Consider the following 20683-nt stretch of genomic DNA (forward strand, 5'->3'; position numbering starts at 1 on the left):
AGCTGTTCTCTGAGGACTCCAAAGGTCATTCCATGCTGATCACAATTCAGACTTACCAGTGCACAGGTAATTGCCTGAAGGAGACTGAGAAGTTATTTAGCATATGGTAACTGGTGTCTTGCATTTTGTCTATTGCCCATGACAACGCACGTTTTGCATCTTCTAATCTTGTACTCTGGTAAATCTGTGCTTGAATTCTCATGGACAAACCTTATCTAATAGGTCTTTTGATGTAGCAAAATCAATATTTCTGTAGCACGTATGCCTGGTTCTTCAACTTGTGTGATGCAGGAGGATGTGTGTGGCACTGTGTAGGAAGCTGTAGTCAAGTAAAAGTACAGGCAAGTTACCTGGAATAATTTCCACACATTGGAGAAGTAACTTTGGAGTGTGCAATCTGAGAAAATATGGGTAGCAATTTTGGACTTGTGCAACTTCAATTTGATGACAAATAGTGTTTTTATGTATATACTGTATATATAGCAGTTGGTTCAAATTGTGTGTTGAGATATGCTTTTGAATGAAGAAAACCAAGCAGGGAAGTGCTTCATGGTCCGGGGGTGCAGCCTCCTCTTCAACAGCTGCATCTGTATGCTGGCTATGCTGGAGTGTTTGTTAGGCATGAAGTTAAGTTAAAGTTTAGGGTAGTCGCTTATAGAAATAGGTGCAATTATGTACTAAAAAAGTAATAACAATCCAGAGGTTGTTTTTGGAAGAAATGCCTCTTAGCGTGACAAGATGGCTAAAGATTTTCCACGATTTTTCAAGCTATGCAAAACAAGGAAGGTGGATGAATGAATTGGCTTCAGCTCTTAATTGCTCTTTGCTCTTCTGTGATAGTGTAGATGTCTTTCCACCAAGAGGGTACAGCCCCTTGATTCCTTTAAAATTGTTTCTTATTCCTGCAGGAGCTTCAAGGCAGTTACACCATGAATATGACTTTATCAGGAACAATGCTCTGCACTGCATTTCTTCCTCTTTCTGCTCTTACCAATACTCTAATACGCAAAAATTCCCTTTGCATGAATTTTAAAACAGCATCAACTTCCTTTTACAAACTGGCATGCTTTTCTAACCCCTCTCTCTTTTGTCAGCTATTTAGAAATAGTCATCTTCACATTGTATCTCCCAGGTCACCTGTGTAAGTTACCCAACTTTGGTGAATAACTGATCGTCTTGGTGTAAGGCATGGTCATGACAGCAAGTCTGAAATTGAGGAAGATTATGTCGTAGGTTTTCTTCTGCATAGCTTGTGCATGTTGATGTTAACAAAATTTCAAGCTAGAGGTAGTGAAGCTTCCTAAATATAAGTTTTGTTGGGGTATCCTTCTCTACAAAAAGACTTGAGAGGTTGACGCAAGTACTAAGGAAATAATAATGACACTTTATGGGAATTCTGAGAAGGCTTTTAATAAACAGGCCTTGAGCTTCTAGTCTGAAGTATGTTTTTGCCTTTACAAAATCGGAGAGGATGGGAGCCCTTCCATGTGCTCTTAGAGTCACCTCCCAGCTGTCTTCTGGTGTGAGATTCAGCATAAGGATGGCAGGTAGAGTTGCTTTGAAAGACACGCCACCCTACGTGCTCTTGTCCTTAGGCTGTGTAGATTCAACACTCTTGGGTCATTTACTGGCTGGCCTGTTGCAATAGGCACTGAGAAAAACAAGTTCCTGTACAGGCTTCTCCAGCACCTATTTATAGCAAAGTGTTAATAAGTTCATGGACCTGGCATGGGAATTGCTCGGAAGGATGATGGAATAGTGTTCATGCTTTTTGTTTGGAATCAGCGCCAAGGATGCTGTTTGTCTTCGTTACAATAAACAGTAACTTTATTTCCTGACTGGCCATTGAAGTTTCAAGTTTGAATTCATAGGGCCAGATTCAGATGCAAAAGAAACAAAGTTAATGACTGGAAGGTGTGTTTAAACTGGTGCAAGTGATGTGCTGCAGAGCCAGATGGGACTGGCGAAGTCAGTAATTTAGATTCCTCTTCTCCCTTTTGGTACAGAAAGTGAAGATTAATGAAGGAATACACCAGTGGATGTCCAAATTATTGTGCAAGGAGAGAAATGTTGCCCTTTCTCTTGCTTTCCTGCAGCAGCACTCAAATTATTGGCCTGGAAAAATAATATTTTAATTGTATATGCTGGCTAGCGTATCTAATTTTGGAGAAGAAATGATGGCAAAGCAAGCAGAGGCAAAGTTTGTGTGGTCTGAACTCTCCTGTAGGAGAGCAGAAATGAGGATTTCAGTAAAGAAATGGTGGAGGAGGAATTCAAGGAAGTACGTTGCTCCTGTCATTCTGAAAGATTTATGAGGTGGTAAAACATGACCAAATAGTAGAGTCACATTTTTGTGTACCTGTTAAGCTGTTAGATCTAATAACCCCATGTTAAGAGTTTACGTGCTGCCAAACATAATCAGGCAATAAAGCTGCTGGGATCAATATCTTCTGGGATGAGTCAGAATGTGTATACATCAAATCCAAAAATTCAACTGCAATTTCTCTTTGTCAGCGAAGAAACCAGAAAACCCTCCATAATTACACATTTAAAGGGCTTCCCTTTAGGACTGTTTTGGTTCTTTATTTTGGATGAAAATCTTTGATATCTGGATAACGGATGTGGATGTAAGTAGTTCTAAGACTGTAGCAACTAACCACAAAGTGACAATGCATCTACAGCTACCAATGTGCAGAAAGCAAAAATCTGAGCGTTACAACATCAACACCAGAAGGGTTTTGCAAAAGGTTCATACAGCAATCAGCATCGTGCTTGGAGGGTCATGATTGCAGTCAGGAAATTACTGGTGTATCTGTTGGGAGTAGAAGATTCCATTTTTTCAAAACAGGCTGTCCGGGGAGGTTGTTGGAGTCCCTGGAGGTGTTCAAGAGACATGGAGATGTGGCACAGAGGGACATGGTTAGTGATCATGGTGGGGATGGATTGATGGTTGGACTAGACCATAGAATCATAGAATCGCCTGGGTTGAAGAGGACCACAATGATCATCTAGTTTCAACCCCTGCTACGTGCAGGGTCACCAGTCACCTGACCAGGCTGTCCAGAGCCACATTCAGCCTGGCCTTGAATGCATCCAGGGATTGGGCATCCACAACCTCCTTGGGCAACCTGTTCCACTCTCTGTGTGAAAAACTTTCTCCTAATATTGAACCTAAATCTCCCCTGTCTCAGTTTAAAACCATAGATGATCTCTGTGGTCTCATTAAGGTTGGAACCTTAATGATTTGAAGCTTGTAGAGCTGAGCACTGTCCTTTGGCTGTGCCATTGCCTTGCTGTGAGCAACTCTGGCAGTCCTGCAGGAAAGAAAGTACTGCTCCTGGGTTTAGACACATCCTTGGAGGCAGCCACCAGTAAAGGAAGGAGATGTGCTTAAACCCCTGAGAACAGTGAGAGGGGAGCCTTTACAAAGCACTGTTTGGGTTTGGAACAATAATCACATTTTAGAAGTGCTTGTTAAGTTTTAAATGTGGATGGGGTAAGGAGCTGCTTCCAGCAGGTATGCTGTCAAGAGACCCTGCAAATAACAGTGGCAGTGAACTTTAGAAGGAAGAGTGTGAAATAAATATGACCCAAGCATTGCATTTTTAAAGAAGACTAACACAACACAAAATGACCCAACTTTATAGTACCTCAAAGTGAATCTAAATGGATGGTTTAAATTAGGAAAAATGGCACGCTCCAAATGTAAATGTCATGTATAAGAAGAAAAATTGCTTCCTGAGATTCTTTAGAAACGGCATTACGGCTTAAAACTTCATGGTATGTGGTAGTGAATGATAAACATAATCTACACTGTCCAGCTGGGTAAGAAGAGAAGTAAAAGAACAGGCTCTGGGTTATATATCCTGACCAACCAGATACTAAATTAAAGTGAAGCCATCCACACATGACATTTGCAATAAATTCAGGCAGCAAAATGCAGAAGAGACAGCAAAGCCACTGGAAATTTCACTGTTTCGATCCAAAGTTGTCAGCATTTCTGAATTGTAAGGAATGTTAATGCTTTGTTCGTATATGCTTCTGTAAGGCAGGAGCACATGGATTCGGTGCTGGCTGTGTATGGGTATGCTCCAAATACCCATACTGTGCCCAAGAATGGGTATTTGGAGTGGCACAAGGGATGTTAAAGTGCTGAATGCCTGGTGTGGTTGAACCTGTGTGCTCTTGAGGCTGCAAGAGCTCTTTTCTGATTGCTGTGATCTACGCTCTAGCAAGTTGGCCTCAACCTTTTGTGGCTTTGGGGAAGTGGTAGTAGAATTAAATCACTGTAACCTTGGGAATATTTCAGTTAGTGCAAGCGTAATGTTTCCTTGGAGGTGAATGGTGCTGTCTGTGTGGTGGAGTATTTTCCGGGGTCTTTCTAGAGGCATCCATCCAGCAGCCTTTGCTCTCTGCCCTGCAGCTATGGATACAAGCTTTAAATGCCCAGCACTCATATCACCTTCCTTCCTGTGTCTGCAGATATATTTCTGCTTTCTGTCCTGTTTTGGGGAGCCTGTACTATTGTTCACTTGCTTTATTACAGAGATACTCAGCAGAGCCAAATTTTTTGTAAAGAGCATGGTAGGAGTGTGTACCCAGTCTGGGACTTCTGTCTTTCGCAGTGAGAAGTGGTCTCTGGTTAGGGAGTGGTGCTAAGAGATGAGAGGTAGTCAACTGGAGGATGCTCTCCCAGTGCTCTATCCAGACAAGAAGCATGATTCAGAGATGCTCATCATTACCCTCTTAACACCCAATCTCTTGTCATTGGTGACAGAGGGACTGAATTAAGAAAAGCATCCTGCTATAGCTCATTGTATTGTAAATATACAGTATGACTAGCCTGCTATAAGCTTCACTCCACTTAGATGCTGAGTCTAGAAACACATCTTTGATTTCTCATTTCTGAAGGTATGCTTCAGAGATAACTCCAGGGCCTGAGTTCAGAACAGAAGTTTCTCTAACTTGTATTTTCTTTGCACCGTTTTGTAGAGTACTCCATTTTCTACTCTCTTAGATTTTAGTTCTGCAGGTCCATGTTATTGCCGCAGCCACTTCTAGTCTTGCCTTATGCCTGGTCTCCATTGTTCCCACCTTCCTCCTTGTCTTGAGAAATATGTGAAGTTGAACCTTGACAAATTACTACTTTTGTGGTGAACTCTTAATATTCGGACTTCCAAGCTATTATACCGTACATGGAAAATGTGCCCAGGATAAACTTTCCATTAAACTATTTAAATTGGAAGAGACAGCTGGCACATCTTCAAGTATTCCAGAATTAGATCCCAAAATACTGAGGCTAGTTAATCTTTTGGAAGAACAAAAACTCTTACTGATTTATATTTAGCAGAGGGAATGCATTTTAAAAACACAGTCTATATGAGGCCCCTCGAAGAAAACATCTTTTACGTTGATTTGTAGTCCATGGAAATACTACGTGGCCATAAAATATTTGCAGTTGGGCTCTGTTTTTATGTAGCCACCTCTTTGCAGTGTGAGCTGTCATTAACCCTCCTGGTGTGGCTGCTCTGCAGGCTATGCAGTGAAGCACAGCTACCTTTGGGCAGCGGCTTTACCGTTCATCACAGCTGTGCCTAACGTTGCAGGAGGGAAAGGGAAAATGCACCTAAAGCTGTTTGGAAACTCTAGGCTGGGTAGATGAAGCTTTGGGGGAACTCTAATGTTAATGCAGGTGTAAAGTGTTTTATGTGCCTAGTCCTGCTCTATACTGAGAAAATGAATAATTGGAGCTTCACTGGCTTGTCCCAGGTAGACTACAATGCGTGATCCTGCAAAGGGCAGTGACACAGAAGGAGGTCATAGTAATGTTGGTGACAGAATTGCTGCAGATGTCTGTCTGTAGGAGATGCTGAATAAAGACCCCCCTAATTAGGGGCCTACAGGTGGTTAATTATTACATGGTATCATTACTGAAGGTGCTGACTTTAAAAATTAATCTACAAGGGAAAGGGACTTTTTTTTAATCAGCTTTATAAACATATAGAAATAGTTCTATATTCCTACAACTCTCTTTTGATACAGTCTTTTTTTTTCCCCCCCAAAGAGCCATCCTCACACTACTTGGCACTGCTGACTGCTCACAATGCCAGCAGCTGGGTTGTTCTTCCTGGGGTCACCTCCCCAGCTCTGTCCTGCCCTGTTCTCCTTGCTTCCTGCCTCTCCTGCATTTTGGGTCTTCTTCAGCTTCCTTTGCACAAAGGATCATACAATCATGGGATCATTAAGGTTGGAAAAGGCTGTTACGACCATCTTGTCCAACTGTCACCCATGACCACTATGACCACCAAACCATGTCCCTCAGTGCCACATCTTTGGGCTCTGCCCAGGAACATCTTCATTATATCTTTCTCTGTAATTTCCACAAACGTTCTGATATAACCTTTCTACAAATAATTAAACAGATTCACTTCTCCTTTATGGTACTTATATCTCCTTTGGCCAAACATATCTTTGCTCTCAGATTTTTTTGCTTAAAAAAAAAAAAAAACGACTCAGACTTTCTATATATTAACTGGAGCAGAGCTCTTTTCCTATCTCTCCTAAGCTTTTCTTGTCTCCTTTTTCAACCTCTGTACAAACTGCCACCCTCCTGACCCTTGCTAATACTCATAGCCTCTGTATCATCTTCAAGCACACCCTCAGAAAGCCTTGTATCTGGGCTGTAACCAAGGACGTACTGTTTAATGGGTTCTGCTGAGGTTGCTGAAAAAGTTCCACGCCCAGGTCATTGCCTGACACTCCTGCAGAGGAGTGCCTCCTGAGTGCCTCAGCATGAGGAGTGGCTAAACAGGATCACTGCTCCTCAATGAACTTGTATTGCAAATTATAGCTGGTTCTACGTTCTGTCCTTACCGCCACTTTTTTGTACCGCTTCTACTGGTTTTATTTTTCTCAGTGGCATAAAAAATAAGCTTAATCACTTGGAATGTTTCTCAAACACTGACGACTCCTCATCAGTCAGTTTTGAGAGTTGGATCCATCGTGGATCATCTTGCTCTGGCTTTTGTTGCCTACTTTTCATAGTGGAGGGGCATCTCAGAGGTGTCTACAAAGCCACACTTGTCTACAAGTCTACTACAAGTGTACTACTTCAGACATTGTTTTGCTTTTTTTGGTCTTTAAAAAAAAAAAAAAAAAAAAAAAAAGAGAGAGAGAAGTATAACTCTAAGCCTTACCCGAGCTGGTATTATCTCCTTTCATGTACATGTTGTCTGTCTGCACCTGTCTCTTGTCTCCTAGTTTGCAGTTTAAGTGGAAAATCTTACACTATGTGCTAACCTACTCTTCTTGATACATCTCATCACTGCTAAAATAGCACAGATGAAAATAAGTTACGTTTTGGCTTTGACTTGTTTTGGAGTCTTGGATGGGAGTGCTAGATCTGACCTGCTGGCTCAGATCCACCTTGTAGATAAGTCCCTAATTCAGTAAAGTTTAACCCAAGATGCTCTATAATTTCAGGCTGCCTGGATTTAATCCTCCTGAATTAACCCTGCGCATTTCTATCATTCTGTGCCCCAACCTCTCCAAAGCTGTAGTCCTTTTGCAAGGGCAAAGCTTTGTTTCCTGGTCATCTTGTAATGCTAAGATTAGTAGTTGACCATGGTGACAGCAATCTGATAGGGCCATTGTCACCACAACAGGCATAGGGAGAGTTGGTTGTAGCCTGGAGATAAGCAATTATTTCTTCAAAAAAAGCAAACACATTTATAAAGGCATTGAAAAATACTTTGTTTTTACGTTAGTACTTATTTATGGTTCCTTCTCTCCTGTGCTAATGCCCAGGATCAGGCTGCATGTGAAGAAAGCAAGGCTTGCAACCCCTTTCAGTTTCCCATGGTGTTAAGCTAATATTTATTTTTAGTAAACCATATCTTGAAAGGTGCTTAGAAAAATGCATTTGCAAAGCCTAGCACTAGGAATTTGTTGTGGTTTTCTCCTTTTGAACTTTGTTAATAAATGTGAAGAATCAGTAGAAGTAGCTACTCTGTTTCAATACCATAATTTTCCAAAATAGGGAACCACCTCAAAAAGCGGGCTGCGTTATGATTATTCATCTTGTACTTGATTGTTTTGTCTCCCTGTGCTGCTGTTAACCATGTAGCTTTGGTTTTATTTCAGGGCTAAGACTTTCCTGCTGCACTGATGTTCCCAAATCCATCCTTTTAAATGCGCGCTCAGTAAGACTGGTGGGCAGATAAAACACCTTTGTCATCCTCTTTGGATAATGTCAGGATTTTGGAACCCTATTCTCCTTTCACAGCTCTGTCTGCTCCTTTCCCCATCGCTGTCCTGCAGGACAGGCACAGCTCTGTCGCTGACCCCACACTTCCTCCCCAGGTGGACATGGCTTGGATGTTCCCACCTGTTTTGTATGTCAGTCCCTGGGCCCTGGTCTGAAATCTTCTCTCTCACTCATTTCTGAATGCTGTTCATTTCACACGCTTAAAGAAGTTTATCTTAAATACTTTGCAGTTAGTTTTCAGTCTGAAATGAGTTTTGACATGATTCTGGTAAGTGATTATCAAGAATTTTTCAACTGGAGAAAAATGTATTTCTAAAAAATGAACTCCAGTCATTCTTTTGCTGCATTTAAGAAATCCGAAGCCTTGAAGATTTTCATTTTGCAGAGCATGAATACTTGTGGTGAAAACCTGTAGCAGGCTTTGGGACACATTTTCTAAGCTGAGAACATCCAGTGCCCCAGTGCTGCCTTTTACAGAACAAATGAGTCTTCCTCAGGCCTTGAGATCCAGGAGCCCAGGGACATTTAGCACACGTGTCACCTCTGGGACAACATTCTGCTTTTTCAAACAGCCAGGGCTCCAGCAAAGAGCTCTTAGGATGCTGAAGGAAGAGTGGCTTGGACTGCTTCACACTGTGGTTTTCGTTACCAAAAGAAATGATACAAATGGCATCTGTTGTTGAGCATGAACTGGAAATGGCAGCCTATCCCATCTTTAAAACTATGAGAGTGAGCAGATGCTGATCTTTGCGACCCTCAGCATGAAACCTGTATAGAGACCCATGGTCCTTCTCTAAGTTTGCAGCAGTTTGACATGAGGGCTGGTTTTCTGACGTGATTTTGGTCTTATGACTTTTGTCACAAGATTCCAGTTGTTTGCGTGGCGCTGGCTTGTTGCTACAAGTCCCATTTGTCAGCAGGAAGTATTTATGCCTGGCTCTTTTAGCACCCTGTTGTGGCATGGGAAATCTGCAGTGCCCTTGAATGTGCTTTCAGATTTCAACCTTCTTGTTTGTTTGCAAATTTTATTTGAAGCAATAACTTTGTCCTTTGTAAATGACTGATAAGTCAGCTTGTGGGAGACGAGGAGTCTGGTACAGACTTTCGGTTAATGCAGTTTCTCATGTTTTGTGTGAAGTCGGAAGGACTTGCATGGTTTGCCAACTACAGCTCCAGGTTTGTGATCTTCACTCAGTTCTTTATATAAATAAAAAAATCATTGAAGCCTACTGCAAGGGTCCTGGATGTACTGTACTGATATTGCTGGTAGCAAAAACTGAGAATATCAAAATGTGTAGTTAAATAAGTGAACTGGAGAAGGCCGTGGTCCAGGTCAAGTTCAGTTTGAACAAAGACTTAAAGCTCATGATTTATTCTGGCTTTAGCTGGCCAAGCAAGCACAGCGATGTATCACCAGACTGTGTTTCCAAAGTGACGGCTTCCTTGTCTGAGTCCAGTCTTATGTGTTTGTGTTGCAGTCTGAGGTTGTATGGTGTGTTCTCCTATTGGAGTGGCATACTGTCCTGAAGAACTGAGTAAAGACATCATATTTGGCCCATTGCTTTCTATCTTCTCCAATAATTTCTGAGGTGAAAATAAAATGCAAATATTTGTTAGTTTAAAATTAAGCCTTTTTTTCTTTTTTTAAGTTAAGACCTTTTTCAATCCTTATCTGTCCGTGTTCCTCATGTGGGAGTGTAAGAACATGTGGGTGCAGGTAGAAATCTCATCCCCATCCACATTTTCTACCTGAGAAAGCTCATCCCTGGGGGGGGATTCTTCTATTTCCATAGAGCATAGTTGACCTGAGTTTCAGCTATATGTATGGGGAAGCACATCCTGCAGGCATTGACCTAGGGTGGTTTGACTCATTCTCACCCAGCAGGGCCACCTTGTCACAGCAAATAAGCATTCCACTAACATCTTTTCCACAGGGTCAGGCGGGACCCTAAGGCTCCATAGCATGACTCCAGCAGATGCTCTGGACATACGCAGTGCTGTTATCAGAGCCTGTTTTGGAAGTTGTGAGTGGTTTTCATCACTTCATTACAGTGTTTTGAAAGGGCATCACATCCTATAGAGAGATGCAGCAGTTGTTTGGCTGTGATTATAACTAACCAGTAAAATTAGAGCATAGAGGCAAGGAAGTTAAAATTTCTGTGCCTTTGTGCTGCACGAGTTCATTTTGGTATGTGGCTGCTAGAAATGCATTTGAGTTACAAAATTCAGATCTGGATGCACAGGTGACATGAATGTATATTTGTTATTAGCTTCTTGTGAGGAACAGGAGAATGAAAATTACTTATATTCCATGTAATCCGTAGCATCAAATCACCTCCACCTGGTTGTCTCTCATTTAAAGCACTGATGAGAGCTTTTAAAGGTAAAACCATTTGGCCTTCCTACTCTGTTTTGAAGGGGTAGAACTGGGAGACAGAACAACAGGGGGATGACAGCAGAAAGCTAGAGTAGCTGGTGTGAAAGCTGAGTCAAAATGTTCTTATTGGAATCCATGTTCTGTTGGTACTTGTTGGGTGAGCCTGAATCATTGCAACTTCATGTAGCTAGAGACTAACACTGCCCCAAAGGCTGTGAGAAATAAAGTCCAGGCTTTGTATTTCTACCTCCCAAGAATTATATTAGAGTTGTAACCACTATTTTTATAGTAGCTGTAGAAAGACATAACTGTCAGCAATGAATTTGCATGAAGAATGGATATAATTAGTTTATGTAGCTTGTGCATTTGAGAAATAGAGTTTTAAAGCATACTGTTAGTCATGCAAAAGCAAACTGACGCATTGCTAAGGTCACATTTGCTTTTATTGCATCCCTCAGTCTATCCTGTAATAATTCATTATTTTGTTGGTACTCTTTCTAAATCTGAGCATCTCCTCCCAAACATATGTGCACAATGCAGTTTATTTGTGCACACAAGGAAAAGGAAGCAGATGACTTTTGTTTGGTATAATGATTGTTCTGTGCTTGAACTGCTGCAGATTCCCTGTTGAAAATAAACTCATGGGTCCTTCCATTCATGGACAAAGCTGCTGTTGTGACTGTGTTGATTGTGCATTGACTCTTTGTATAGGGCCTTGGTTAGAGAAAGATGTAATTTCCTCCTTGCTTGATTCCCTTGCTCCCTTTCTGCTTTTGTCACTGTGTCATAATGTGCAGATAAGGACCTACGTGGCAAGTGGGATCTCAGCTGAGGTTCCCATCAGTAGAGAGAGGAGAAGGGAAGAATGTTGGTTGGTGAAGGAATCCAGGTGGGTTATTGCTGAGTGGTGCTCAAGAATGATTTGAAACCTTTGTTCTTTCATTCTACTTTCAGATTCCATAGGTGGCTCATTCCCTCCCTCCTCCCACCGATGTCACCACAAGCAGAAGCACTGTCTCCCCATCCCCCAGTGTGGAGCTCTGTCCATCACCCCTCTGCTTTTCCACCCCCACACAAAGGGGTCCCAGATCATCATGGACACAACACAGAAGGCAGTGAAGCGCCAGGCTAGCTTCTGCAATGCCATTACCTTCAGCAACAGACCTATTGTTATTTACGAGCAAGTCAGGCTTAAGGTGAGTAATTGATACCTTCCCTTGTTGGCATGGTAGCTGCTGGGTATGTGTTGGAGTCTACCAGGTTTTGATGCTTGCAGCAGATCTTTATCTCATCCACAATAAAAGCAAAACAGTCCGATCTTGGCCTTTAAACGTCACCAGTCTTTGTTGGTACTTCGATTTGGTCTGTCATTACAGCTCAAGGAATCATAGAACCATTTAAGCTGGAAAGACCACTAAGATCATCTTATCCAACCATCAACCCATCACCAACACACCGCTAGACCATGTTCCTCAGTTCCACATGTACCCTTTACTTGAACACCTCCAGAGACAGTGACTCTACAACCTCCTTGGGAAGACTGTGCCGATACCTCCCCACTCTATTTGAGAATGATTTTTTTTGTAATATTCAACCTAAACTACCCTTGGCACGGCTTGAAGCCATTACCTCTCGTCCTATGGCTGTTATCTGGGAGAAGAGGCCAATTCCCACCTCACTACAACCTCCTTTAAGATCATTGTGAAGAGCCATAATGTCCCCCTTGAGCCTCCTCTTCTTCAGACTAAACAAACCCAGTTCCCTTAGCCGTTCCCCATAAAACCTGTGCTCCAGATCCTTCTCTGGACAAGCTCCAGGGCCTTGATGTCTTTCTTGTAGTGTGGAACCCAAAACTGAATGTAGTATTTGAGGTACAGTCTCACCAGTGCTGAGTAGAGTGTATGCATCTCTAGCCAGCCAGGCTTTGCATGCATCATGCAAAGGAGCTTTAGTGGGCACACTGAGGGAGGATGAGGAGTTAACTACTGTATTTCGTTTCACAATGAGAGCTTTTTTTCCTATAAACAAGGCAGCAGTGAGGGTGGTCTGGAGGTGAGAGTTAGCCTCTCCACAGCAAAGAGGTAAGAGGTGGAAAGGCAGGTGAAAAGGACCTGGAAGTGAAAGAGCTCGGCATGGGTGATAAAAGGGTTTGGGTGAAAGGAGCAGTAACTGCTGTCAGAATTGCTATCTGAGAAAAGGATCTTTCTGACAGTCTGCTGACTGCTTTGTTGAGTCAGTCTACTGACAGCAGTAATGTCAGAAGAGAGAGCATTGCAGACATCATGTTTTTCTCATGTAGACTGATATCTCTGCCTTTTGTCTGTTGTAACCAAGAGGATGGAGCTATAGCCCTTCTGCTGCAGCTCACATGAAAAGTTCGGCTCCTCCACAAACTCTGGGAGCTGTTTCGCAGTGGAATTCACCCTTCCCCATAGGAAATGAAGCATCTTTTAGGCACCCTAAGGAGCTTGGGGCCCTTTGCACTTCATCTAGAGATTTTTCCAATCTATATGCCTTCCTACTTGCAGGGCTGTTTTGCATTCCTTGCTCATTCTGTGCCTTCCATTGGCACAATGTAGTTCATCGTCTTTGGCAGATTTAGCTTATAGCATACACAGAGAATCAACATGAGGATCTTTCATTTGAGCACAGTGAGTTTTCCAGGGCTTCTATCTGCACGTAGCAACTGAGTCTGGATGATCCTGCTGTTGCCCATCACTGGAGACTCCAGTGTGCTGAGACCTATGGTAGCACATCAGCCTTCCCTGATAGCCAGAAGAGGGGAAAAAAGGGAGGAAAACATTTTCTTCTGAAAATGTAGGGAGATTGCAGAGATTTCAGGCTCATGCCTGAGGCAGAAAATCCCTCCTACAGGTTTGCTTCATCTTCTGTGGAGTTTTTACTGCTTCCAGTCAGGCTGGAAACCCAGCAGGGCTTGCTCACATTGCCTAATGGGATTTTTTCCACATTGGCTAGCAGTTTGGGCAAACAACCGCAATAAAAAAAAAAATTGAAAAAAAATTGGGAGGAGATGAAAGCAACATTTCATTTTTGAAAACATTATCAAAAGTTTGAGTGGGTTTAGTGGTTTAGGCAAGAGTTCTCTATTATTTCTTTCTCATTCTGAAACAATGTAAATATCTCAGGAAATTTGCACTTGTTTATCACTGTATATTTTAGGACTTCAGCTTGCATAACATATATGAAAAATATTCATGCAAATGTTCTGTGTCTGCACATGAGGTTTGTGAGCAGAGCTCCTGCTGCATCTGTGGGAAGGTCTCATGGGAGCAGGAAACAGCAGGCTGAAGCAGAACTTGTTCCCTGGGGATGGATGGAAATGTAAAAATGCCTTTGTTTTCCTATGAAGTCCATCCCACAGTTACCTTGTTAACGTGTGCCTGTGGAGAACAGACTCTTACAGGTTTTGTTTCTTACCAACTGAAGACCAGCCATGAATCCAGTTGTTCAGGACCTATAAAATCTGAACTCCCTCCAGCAAACTAGAAGAAGGAGATCAGGGAATGGATTCTGCATATTAAATATTCTCTCTGGGTTTTATTATGAGATTTTGTTGCAGCTTTGAGTATCCCATCAAACAACCAGAACTGTATAGGGTTCAGGAAGATTTCCTTTCTTCGTTTCCAAGATATGTGCCCCAGTATGGTTTCTTCTCTGTAATTCAGGGCACTGCTAGAGAGGGGGTTGACTTTTTCAGAAGTAACAAGGCAATAAAGAGTAGGAGCCTAGATCTGTGGGAGCAGTCATAGCTTAGCAGTTTGGGTATGGAGTGCATCTTTTCCTCCCTTTCTGTTACCCAGGGGACCTCCCAAGTTTTTCTATTAGCAGTAGCTGCTGAAGAGAGAATTTGGTCCACCATTAACCATTGCCTTTTTTAGCAAAGTTCTGTATCCTATGTCCAGCTGTGTCTAATTCTTGGCGGGCTTTATACTGGATTTTAATTTGAATATTAGTTTGCTTGTGGTCAGATTGTATTGAGAACTGTTTATAGGTGTTGATTAATACATGGAAAGTGTGCAGCCTAGATTAGCATATGAATATTTACTTCATGCAGCCTCTGATTGCTGTAAAGCATTGGCAAGAGACTGTGAAAGAGTAAATTGTTCAAATAACAATGAGGCCATATTTATCTCAGCCCCAAAAGCTTTTAGGGCTTGCAGTAAATTTGCTACAATAAATAATGCTGGCTGCTTCTTGGAGTGCACACATATTCCCTCTTTTGGCACACACATGCCTCATCCAACCCCTACCACTGGGGACATGTGTGATACCAGGGAGATAAAAGAGCATCCCGTGATTCCTGGAAGCTGAGGGAAGCTCTCAAATGTTTGATGCAGTCTCATGTAAACAGTTGAGGTGCTTGGCTGGGTTGAAGAGGGATAAAGAGCAGCACTTGCTTAACTGAGGAGCTGTTTGACGATTGATAACTCTTTTCTGAAGCCCTGAGGTATTTTCTCTGAGGTATTAATAAAGCAGAAATCTCTAGGCTTCTTGTGCTCACTGGGGCAGATATGCCTTGGAGAGGAACGCGTGAAGGAAAAATGCAATATTTACAAATGTTATTAGGAAAGAATTCAGAAATCCAATCCCCAGGAGCATCATCTCCACATTGGGTTCTGCTGATACCATGGAGACCACCTGCTTCTGTTGGAAAATGGAGACCTTGTGCCAGGGGAGTGTTTTGGGTGTGTTTAGGACCCAGTGCCCGCTTCCCTCCGTCCTCTTCAGACCAAGGTTCAGTTCAGTTGAGAAAAAGCCAGTGGCTCTGAAGGCACCTCTGATCTTTTTTCTGATCTCTTTGAAGAACACAAGGGTGCGTATGAAATATGCAGATTCCCAGAACCTGTTAACAGATGCTTCTAATGCTTATTTGGGAAAGCACAACACGCAGCCAAAATTAGTAGATTTCCCCCCCCCAAAAAGATAACATCTATCTTTGTGCCCTAGCTGTGTATTTAGTATGGTTAAATACTTTAAACTTTTCCATATACAAGTTCTCTGCTGAAAGATACGTGATTTCATCCAGTCTGATAAGATGGAGAGGAGCAAGAGTGTCTTCATCTTAGCTGGGAAACCCAGTGGTGGCTGAGATTCTGAAGCCAGTGCTTTTCCTTCAGGTCCTGAGAAATCCCATCATCCAGCCACTGTGGAGGAACAGCTCTGCTGCTGCAGATGCTGCCTCAGCTGAGATACAAGCTCTTATGGCCATTTTTTGGCACATTTTGCAAGAGGACTGTTCTTAGGGCAAAAGGAATTACCCTAGAAATAGAAGTTGAGTCATCATGCAGCTGTAATTACATTTCATCCCTCCCCATGGATTTAATGTGATTCTTTTTCTTATATGTGCATTGTATCCTAAGTATGCAGTCCTGATGTTTGCAGACGAGATAGCTACAGCAGTGTTTGGTGGGTAAAATGATTCCTAAAGCTGGTGGGCTCACTTGCATGGTGGCTTTTGGCATTTGCCGGCACAGATTCTGTGGTGTGTATAAACGCAGATGTCTGAGTGCCAGATGCTGTTAATGCTGCTGTTATCTTCACAGATCACCAAAAAGCAGTGTTGCTGGAGCGGTGCTCTTCGACTTGGGTTTACTTCCAAGGATCCTTCAAGGATTAACCCTGACACCCTGCCGAAGTACGCATGTCCCGACTTGGTTTCCCAAAGCGGCTTCTGGGCCAAGGCTCTGCCAGAAGAGTTTGCCAATGAGGGGAACATCATTGCCTTCTGGGTGGACAAGAAGGGACGGGTTTTCTACCGGGTGAATGACTCTGCTGCAATGCTCTTCTTCAGCGGAGTGAGGACGGCAGAGCCCCTCTGGGCTTTGATTGATGTCTACGGGCTCACCCGCGGGGTGCAGCTCCTAGGTGAGTGCTGCGTGAGCCGGGCTTATGATGCTGAGCCATCCCCCTACCCTTTCCACAGCATCTTGCCACCCTGGCCTGTATTAGTTTGAAACACAGGACTTTAAATACCATATTGGTGGGAGGTGGGAACAACCACTGCAGTGTATCACTAGAAGCCGTCTGTAAGTAGATTTCTGCTTGAAAGCATCGTGCTGGCTACACATTGTCCAAGCATTTTCTGGAGTGTGGCACATACCTTGTAAAACCTTTCTTTATATTTGGCTTACTTTCCCCATGCCAAAATGGGGAAATGAATTTTACGTTTTAGGGATGATTTCTGCCTGGATGACAGTGTTGTGATTCTCTGTCTGGGTTAGTGAACAGATTTTAAATATGGATCTCATCCAGATTACTAAAAGAAGCTGTGGCTGGTTTTGCCAAGGTGTTGCTTTGACAGAGGAGTTAGATTCATGCTCTGGAGCCCAAGGATTGGAAATGCAGATGGAGCTGGAGGACCGGGATTGTTGAATGCCTGTCTTCTGCCATAATCAGCTAAAATACAGGTTGTTTGCACTCCTGAGGACTCAGGCTTGCCCCAGAAGTGTGGTCTTGGCAAAGTTTGGGATCTTTGTGTTTTTCCATCTTAAACAAGCCACGTTTTGACAGTTTTGCCTCCTTTCTGTACTTTTGTTGCACTAAGAAATACAGCAGGTCTGCCTGTAGTGACCTATGTTGCATGGAATAGGTATGCGGGTTCAGGATATGAAGAAATAGAACTAACCTCTTCTTGCTGCAAAATCGGCTGGCCCAGGATTGCACAAGGCAGAGGAATTAAGGGATTTCTCGGCAGCTTTTTACTTTCTTTTAGGAGTAGAAAGATTTATCTTTTGTTGTGAATCAGGTTGAGTCACAGCCACTGGGCAACCATTCTTAGACCAAGAAGGTGATATTTGAATTGAGCTCTGGAATTTGGGCAAATGTCACAGTAAGGACTCAGTGAGGATCTTACAAATGACTCAAAGCTCTCTGTACTGCTCTTGTGAGATTTGGCACCTTGGGACTCCTCTGCCTGATTAATGAGGGCCCATAACTCTGGATTATGTGTTTCCTTTCAAAACACCCGAGAAATGGTTTTGTCTCCGTCATCCACCCCTGCACTGTCCTAGCTTCTTCCATATCCCTTTTCACAAAGGAAATGTAACTCTTGCCAGCCACTGATTTGCCTCTAATTTACCAGGCTCCAAACTCTCACTGCAGCACTGGTGGGTATAAACTCTCTGAATGAAGCAGGCAGCTTCTGAGTTTACACAGTTGGCGTGGAGCTCAGATACATATTTATAGCATGTTCCAGCAGCCTTCAGCAGGCTTTAATACTAGCAACTGTGCTGAAACATCTTAGGCTTGAGTCCTCTTTATCTCTATTCATTATTACACAGCACTAAAAATCAGAGTGCTGAAAGCCTTGGCTCTGTCACCTCTGGATCATATAGGCATACCCACAGCAAAGCTCTGCATGTGTGTCAGTGTTGTAGACCACACATATAGTATTGGACAACTTGCCAAAAACTCCTGGGACTTGACAAATGGATTTCATAGCTTAGCTATGAACATATGGTCACATTCAGCCCAGCACGGCATGCAGGGCATCTGATGGAGGCTGGGAATGCTAGAGTGGTATGTTCAACAGAAGAGCCTAGCATTTCAGATTGCAGTTCAGTGATTTATTTTCCCCCCCCTTGATGTGTTCCTTGCTCTTGAGCCTAGCCGTTTTCCCAAAGGTCGTAGTGTTGCTGTGTCAAATTGCATGCACTGCTTCCATCTGATTTTATGTGTGCTTCACCCAGGAATCTGACTAAAAGTTTTACCATTTGTGGTCGGTTGTCTTTCTGTTCATTGCAGAATTATTCCCTCCCTGCTCCCAATATGTAACTTATTTTCCAAAATCAAGCTTGTCCTGGGGAAAGATGTGCAGCAGTCAGTGCTGTGTCACTGCAAAATCCCAAACTGTGGGGAAAGCTGTGTGCATTTATACCCCCAGAAGTCAACTTCCAAACTTAGCGTTTTTCTTATCTGCATTACAGTAGCAGTCCCAGCCACAACTGGGGACCCAGTAGAGCAATGGCCAAGTCCAGTGAGACTGTTCCTTTCTTAGAGATTTACAGGCAGAATTAAGCTTTACATTTCGCTTCCATCCCTGCTGCTAATTGCACATTGAATTACTGCTGTAATTGGCACAGGCACATGTGGCTGTGGGTGTCCCTGAGCTTGAATGCCCCTGCTTTAGGCACAGAAGCAGAGTCCTATGAACAGCTTCTTTAACTGCTTGATTTTGTTCTGAAAAAGGTAAAAATGACTTGTATGTTCCACTGCATCTCGGTCTAAGGGAGGTTAAAATATTGAATATGGATTGTGGCTTGGCTGTCACTGCTGGAGTGAGTGTAATGGGAGACCAATTTAATCCCCATTGCAGATAGCTTCAGAAATAAGGTTCGCTATTCCCAACCAGTCATGGTTGGGAAGCTGCTCCTTCCTGTCACAACCTCTATACACATGATACAGAGGAAAGGTCTTAAATTCACCCAGAAAGCTCATGCTGCTATGACCTCAAGGGCTCACGTAGGAAAGGAGTTTTTTGCAATGAGGTGCATGGACGATTGGTATTTTAGAGCATAGGTTTCGGCACAGATGCAGGCTTAAGTGACCTGTAAACATACCCTTATACAGCGACTCTCCTGCTGACATGCCCAACTTGCAGGCAGGATTGTTTACAGCTCTGCTTCCCTTTTTGGGCAGCTAGTTTTGCACAAGTGCACTTTTACATTCCAGGATACTTTAAAGTAAAATTTAGTAGAATTGTGCCTTAGCCATATGCTATCACTTCAGCATACACATATGCTCTTTCACTCTTTAAAATAGAATCTGAGAAAAATGGAATATAAGCAGTCTACTGCCCTGCTGCAATAATAAAGCATAAAAAGGAGAAGGAAGGGACTAGCTGTTTAACTCTTGGGTCTTCAGTCTTGGAAGAAGGATGGTAGCTCATAGGAACCAAGTGGTGTTCACTAACATTGGTCTGCTTCTTCCAGACAGTTGGCTAGTAGGGAGCAGCCAGGTGGTTTTCCTCTTTGTCCTGTTCATCAACAATATAGTCAGCAACTAGAAACCTTTCTTGTTTATTATTTCCTTCATACTCGTCTCCCATCCATATTTTCAGTATTTCTAAGTTGTCTCAGTCTTTTATCAGCAACAGCTTGGAAAGCTAAAGATTATTTTATTCAGATTGGCATGCTGAAAGGCACCTGTTGAAAGCAAAGCTTCACCACCTCTGGTAAATATAAAATATGTAAAAAAAAAAAAACTGGCAAGACCTTGCAAACCAGAAAGATTTTAAATGTACGTCTTTTCCTGAAGTAGAAAGAGTATGAATATATCTTCAATCACAAATATGTACTCTGATCCTGCTAGAATTAACAGTCAATGCTGCCTATTACATTAAAAAGTGAAAAAAACTTGTCTTTCACAAGATGCCCTTCCCAGCTTCTTACTACTTTGTGTTTGCTAAGTATCAAAAGTCAAAATGTTGAACCATTTATAGATGGGTATTTACCCATCTTGGGACTCAAGCTAGTGCACAGTTGGCAAGGAAATGGCACATTTTGTTGGGGAAAGAAGGAAGCATGTTTTTCTTTCTTTACCTGTGTCACTTCTTAGGTGAATTGAATCTCTAGCTCCAAGGCACCTTTAGAAGAAACATTAAGTAAGCCTCAAATGAGGTGGATTTATGAGCAAATTTCAGGTGTGAATGGTACAAGACTGATGCTAAACCTGATTTATCACATACATCTGTAATTTTACCATGTGGTTATTGCTATTTTATTTTCCGTGTGCAAAAACTTACTTTCCATTACCTATGGGAATCCATTTCTTTTGCTGCTGTGACACATGCAAATGAACACGCTGATGTGCTGAGAGTGGCTCTCACGAAAGGAAATTGGATAATCAAATATGACTGCATTGTATTTTTACAGTGCATTGTTGAAAGTGGAAGCTATAAACTATCTGCCCTCTCTGTGGAAGTCTGTGACTAGCTCATGGAAAGGAATGATATACTTTTAAACAGAGTTCTACTTAATGAAGGCAAGATATACACAACCTGCAAACAGTCAGTTGTCATT

General features: G+C 42.5%; 1 protein-coding gene across 6 annotated transcripts in view; it reads left to right on the top strand.

Annotated features, from left to right (window-relative positions):
• The window catches only part of NEURL1 (neuralized E3 ubiquitin protein ligase 1), a 147815-nt gene that overhangs the window by 78656 nt on the left and 48476 nt on the right, over window positions 1-20683 (top strand). For all 6 annotated transcript variants that reach the window (XM_048946839.1, XM_048946835.1, XM_048946838.1 and 3 more), the window contains exons 2-3: window positions 11598-11839; window positions 16208-16529. In XM_048946839.1, the coding sequence (XP_048802796.1) occupies window positions 11738-11839; window positions 16208-16529 (424 nt within the window). In that variant the 5' untranslated portion in view covers window positions 11598-11737. The remainder of the gene's footprint in view (window positions 1-11597; window positions 11840-16207; window positions 16530-20683) is intronic.

Source organism: Lagopus muta, chromosome 5 (genome assembly GCF_023343835.1).
Source record: "Lagopus muta isolate bLagMut1 chromosome 5, bLagMut1 primary, whole genome shotgun sequence".
In the NCBI taxonomy this organism is placed as follows: domain Eukaryota; kingdom Metazoa; phylum Chordata; class Aves; order Galliformes; family Phasianidae; genus Lagopus; species Lagopus muta.